The sequence below is a fragment of the Malurus melanocephalus genome, unplaced genomic scaffold (assembly GCF_030028575.1).
Source record: "Malurus melanocephalus ecotype Western Australia unplaced genomic scaffold, MMel_1.1 scaffold_41, whole genome shotgun sequence".
NCBI classification, from domain to species: Eukaryota; Metazoa; Chordata; class Aves; order Passeriformes; family Maluridae; genus Malurus; species Malurus melanocephalus.
This window is the reverse complement of record NW_026623273.1, coordinates 1,460,408-1,466,168: the sequence shown is the minus strand read 5'-3', so window position 1 is coordinate 1,466,168 and position 5,761 is coordinate 1,460,408. Positions and strand designations below refer to the sequence as shown.

Here is a 5,761-nt window from a genome sequence, read left to right as displayed (position 1 = left end):
AATGGAATTGAGCCAAAGTACACTCCTTCATGTAGGACTCTCACAGGGGTAGATGGTATTTTTGCACCTCAGTTGCAAACCATTCGAAAGTGACATGCCCAGCTGCATTGCTGCCTCTTCAGGGAATCCACAGTTTTGTTTCTCCCTTCTTAGGAGAGGGACACTTACAGCTCTCACTCCGCTGGCAGTGCAGCAGCTTTGAGAAAAGGCTGGAGGYTGCCAACAAGAAGCTCTCCATATAGGTGGCTTTCCTTGTAACTGTCTCCTGTTCCCTTCCTGRTGGTTGATCATTGTGTTAATTTTGCTAAGCCCTCAATGCTTCCCTACAGTTGTATTTTCRCTGTCCATAGCCAAGGTCTCATTGCATCATACTGCTGGTACAAAGGTTGGGCTGGGAACACATGGAAGAGGTGCAGGCTGGGGTGTGAGAGGGGAGCAGCTGAAGGTCACTCCCAGAGCCATCTCCTCGGGGCTACATCCTTCCCATATTTGGTTATAGACTTAGAAACCTAGTTTCTGTGTAAGAAATCTGGAAACTACTCAGTCCTGAGCAACAAGTGCCTTCTGCCACCTACTCTCCATCTGCATCTGTGTCAGGGCCAAATTCGTACTTCAGCAGTGGGGGTTATGTGAGCTCCATGTGGGCCATCCTTTTTTAACTGAGTCTAGAAACATGTMTATCCCTTTTTACTCTGAAATAACCTTTGCCTGGAGCTGGTTCTTGCTCATTAGGGCGATGCTCATATGGAGCAGGCAGAGCAGCCTGCTCTGCAATGAGCTGGATGGTGCATCCATTGGACACATCCATCCAAGCAAACCCTCCAGCAGCTATGGCTCACAGTGGGTGTTTTGGTACCTGCTACAGAGACAGAGGAGTGCAAGGAAGGTGTGCTTTCCATTGGTTCCACAGGAATATGGGGCTGGGTGCAGGGTCCTTGCCTTACTCAGGTTCCACATAGCTGTGTAGGTAGCAGCCATCCCACCTTCATGTCTGTGGGATCACTGTCTTTAGCATGGATATCTGTAAAACCAAGTGTAATTTGCTTTTTCCAGTTCCAAACTCTCTGGTTTACAGCGTCCCTCATGCCTTGCATCACTCTCATTACAGGGTGATTGGTCTGTTACCTGTTGGGTTAYCAGGAGTTAAGCACAAAAAGATGCATTCCCTTAGAACTTGCTGAAAAGGAAGAAAATTTAATTTCTGGCACAATGAATATGAAACAAAAATCTCAATATTGCAATGTGGTTTATATGTTYAAGATACAGTCCTTAATAATGTGAYRKAAAGGGCACCYAMACACCAGGTCCTCACAGCCTGAACCTCAGTTAATTCTTTGCATTCACTAAGGCAGATAATTTAAAAGAATTTAGTCCTTAGGAAGCTTAAAGATCTCAAAATGCATATTTTTTTTCAAACCATGACAGAATGGCAAAATTTGGGACCATTTCAGAGCCCATTTAATTACACCCTCCTTTAAAGAGGTTCATTCTACTAGTATCATAACATTTCATTGACTTCAACATATAATTTACTTGAATAATTTATCAGTGATAGAGTATATAGCAGATGATAAATTAAATTATTTAAAATTAAAATTTCATAAAAAGAAGATGAAATAATAACATTTCCCTTGAAAATTAACATAATACTTTTGTTCTGACCTATTTCTACTCAGTCTAATCAGCATCTTTGTATCATCAGTGATACAAAATACTTACATGAGAAAATTTTCAAAAGCTATGAAAATAATTATCCCCTAGAAGCAGTAAAAACCCAGGCACTGAGCCAGGAATAATATCTCAGCCTGGCACCCCAGGAAATCCTCCTTCTGTCATGCCCAAAAACCTTATTGATAGGTGGCTTTGGCAATACTAACTGCTGCTGGTGTGAAAAGAAAATAATTAACAACTATAATCACAAAATTGCTTTAAAGAAACCTCTTCCTATTGCCTTGCTGGGAAGAGTCTGTGTAACCTCCCTCCAGTGGCTTCATCTACCTTTTAACTAATATTCATACCATACATGCTTTTCTTTCCCTCTGTTTCCACAGGGCTCATTCAGTGTTGAAAGATGTGCTGAAATGCTACCAAGCATCATCAGACACCCACAGAGATACAAATATGTCTCATTTATCCTTCCCCAAATGAGTTTCCACGATGATCTAAATCATTCCAAATTCTTCTTGATTTCTGAGGGTCCTGGGCACATGTTCTGAAGTGAYGGCAAAAAAGCTTGCATGTGTGTGATATTTTTGAGCTGTTGAATGCACAAACTTCATGATATCTGAYGTGTGACAAAGCCTTTTTTCTCTTTCCCAAACAGCTAACATGCCAGAGGATTATCCAGATCAGTTTGATGAGGTAGTGGACTTTATTCAAGCCACTATTAAAAGACTGAGGAGGTCACCAGATAAACAGACTCCGATTTTTTCCAGGAGGGAGAGAAACCGGCAACATGCTGCCACAAACCTAGAGAATTCCAACAAAAAAGGAAGGAGGAATCAAAGGGGCAAAAATCGAGGATGTGTCTTAACAGAAATACATTTAAATGTGACCGACTTGGATTTGGGATATGAAACCAAAGAAGAGCTGATTTTCCGGTATTGCAGTGGATCTTGTGATGCAGCGGAGACCACCTATGACAAAATTTTAAAAAACTTAACCAAAAAGAAAAAACTGGTCACTGACAAAGTGAGGCAAGCCTGTTGCAGACCCACAGCCTTTGATGACGACCTGTCCTTTTTGGATGATAACCTGGTTTACCACATACTGAAAAAACATTCCGCGAAAAGGTGTGGATGCGTCTGACAGCTGCATGCCAAGGTGGCACCGGCTCTCCATTCCTGCTGTGCTGCAAAGAGAGGGACCAAGGTTCCCAGGGAAGCGTCTGCTCCGAGTGGAGGAAAAAGGACCAAGAACAGAGAATGAGGAGCCATGAGAGCCTGGGGATAAGGAGGCATGCGGCAGAGTAGAGGGATGGAGACTTCTGACGTCCTATGGGGATTTAGATAAAAGCTCAGGTGGAGATGATGATGGATGGATGATGTGCACGCTACCTTTCCTGTTTGACTCAGTCCACCATCAGTGAGACTCAATCCATGAGGAACGTGCTTAAAAACACAACCCTGCCATACCACGCTGTCTTGTAGTTATGCCATGATATACCAGTTATATTGAGAAGCTTAGCTAAGAAGTAGCTTAGGAGTACTTTACTAATCCCCTGTGCCCTCAGCTCTACTGAAAGACACATTGTGCTACTGCTCACTGGAGGGCAGTTCCTGAGCGCTTAGGACAGCTCCTAAGCTGTAAGGTTACCCTTGTAAGTAAGATGATATTGGGCAAATATCAAAATGACCAGGCTCAAGTTCTCATGATGCAAAACAGTTCCGCTTACTGGCTAAGTTTGGTTATTTCCATCTTGTGTTCCTTCAAAATGAGTGCAGGATTTTGTTCTTCTGCTACCTGTGAAAACAAGTTGAGTTTTTAAGCACTTCTTCCTAGTATAGTAAGAGAAATAACAAGCCCAGCCTACACAAAATGCGTTTCTTTAGGTTTACAAAGGACTAACATCACTTGCATAACTACATTTCTATTTGGTCATTGTGATTGAGAGAGACTACTTGATGCAATGCATCCCTTCAGAGACATAAGTATACAGAAGATATTTATTGAGATTAAGTTATTGTTATTTATTACAGTTCAGTAATGAGTCTCCTTATTTATTAAAGTGTCTTTCAAAGGTGCCAAAGTAGATGGCACTTGGGGATATAGAGAGACAAAGACGTTGGGAACAACGGTCCATGCTTTTGATTGAAAGTGTTAACTTGAATGCAAAAAATCACTTACTTTACCTTTTTTTCTTTTAAACAAAATCTTGGTTATGTTCACAAAAGGTAGTGCTGAAGCCTGCAGCCCTTATTCCTGTTCACTAAGCCTTTTGAAAATTACTGCAGTCATACATGTGCAGGARCAGCAATGGCTCTGGATGAGTGGGGGCCGCAGAACTTGGCTCAACATTAGCRATTTGTTAGACAAACTAATTTTAGTCATATTTTAAATGTAGCCACGTTTTTTTTCTCACACTTTATGCCAACTGACCTCATATAACTATTGACAAATGGAAAATAATCACATTTAGCCTTATAATTTCTAGTTATATTTATTTAAGCTTTTCCTTCCATACTTCCATATAGAAGAGGTTAAACCCCTCTTACTAGTTAGCCCTGGATTTAATATAGCCTGCAAGTAAACAGTTGTGTTAAATAACCAGAGTGTTTTGTATAATTTGCTGAAACATTACAGGATGGTACCCATGCAGCAGAACAGCCTGATTTTCCTTAGAGGAGGGAGGTTGTACAGCAAAGGTGTTCATACGTGACCGCTAACACAAGCTCTCATTCTGGAGACATTTTTCCCAAAGGAGCAGGAGTGCAGGTCACTAGACATACCTGACAGCCAGTGAAGCATCAACTCCCACAAAAGCAACATGAAAAGAAAAACCCCTACTGAAAATGATGGTCCAGCCTTTTATGTCATGCATGCAATGGCTCTCCACACTCATTTCACCCTGGGCCCCTCGGGGCACCACCGAAGAAGGGTCTAGAGGTCAAAAAAGTCCAGAACAGGCATAGAAAGATGAACCAGGTGTATGGCATGTAATTCAATCCTGACTTCCGCCACTTTCCTGGGCAGAGGGAGGGTAGTCCTGGAGACCACCCCCAGGGTCTGTTCCTGCAGTGCCGTGGGGACAGCGTGCCCTTGGTGGCACAGGGGTGGTGACACCACCACGCTGGCACGCTGCGGGCGCTGAACGCCTGCCAGGCGGAGGCTCAGCTGCACTGCTGGGCAGCAGCGCTCAGAGCTGTGCYTTCCCTTGCCCCAGCCCAGGAAAACTTGCCTCAAGGCATTTTCTGTGCAGCTTGAAGAGGCTGCAACCAATGCAAATCTCTATGTTCAAAATACAAAAGGGTAAAGTTTGTGATTTTTTTTTAAATTTCTTTTTTTTTTTTAGTTTTTAGACCTTACTGAAGACAGGAGTGTGCTTCTCTGGATTTTTTTACTTCACCTGCAACTATATATGTCTCAGTCATTTGTGTTAATCAACCAAAGTTCTCTACAGACTTTATTTTTGTACAATATTCATTTTATAACTTTTTACAAAATAAAATTCATTTCTATTGTTACCTGGTTATTGCTTGTGCTTCCCCAYTGTACAGTTTCCAAGTTACAGTGCTGCCCAGTCTGCATGAGAAAATGCCGAGGATCCAGCAAATCCTGTACGAATGGGAGCGTTCCTCTCCTATCTCAGCAACACCTTCAATGCGGATCAGAGGGTCTGTAGCTTCTCAGTGGAACWCAACGGAGTTACTGCAACAACTGCCTTGAAAATGCATGTGAGCAGTGGCAGTAACCACCCAGGGACAGGTTTCAAGCTGTCCCTTGTCCATACAGAGTCCCAGTGTCTTTGTGGTGGCCTTGGCTAAGCATGGCCTCAATTCCTGCACTCGGAGGAGATTGCGCTTTGCTTTGCAATCCAGGTGTCACATCAATCGAACTAAATTCAATCCACTTTGACAGCTCTTTTTCCTTCATCTTTAAACAGGAAAATAAAACTGGAGGCATTTTTTTTTTTCCACCAGCATCATGGAACAGATGAGGACAGGTTTTGTGGCTGTGGCCAGCAGCATTTTCTCAACTGTTTTGTGTTAAGCATTGCAGTTCCCATCAGAGCCCATAAACACAGCAGACTTACAGGTTTAAC

At 42.6% G+C, this 5,761-nt stretch overlaps 1 protein-coding gene across 2 annotated transcripts in view; it reads left to right on the top strand.

Moving 5' to 3' along the window:
* Nucleotides 1-5,208, top strand: part of GDNF (glial cell derived neurotrophic factor) — a 19,161-nt gene extending 13,953 nt beyond the window's left edge. Inside the window, exon 3 of one of the 2 annotated variants that reach the window (XM_057364690.1) lies at nt 2,324-5,208. In XM_057364690.1, coding sequence (XP_057220673.1) covers nt 2,324-2,808 — 485 coding nt within the window. In that variant the 3' untranslated portion in view covers nt 2,809-5,208. The remainder of the gene's footprint in view (nt 1-2,323) is intronic. The other variant, XM_057364691.1, reaches the window with a different exon arrangement.
* Nucleotides 5,209-5,761: the final 553 nt, after the last annotated feature.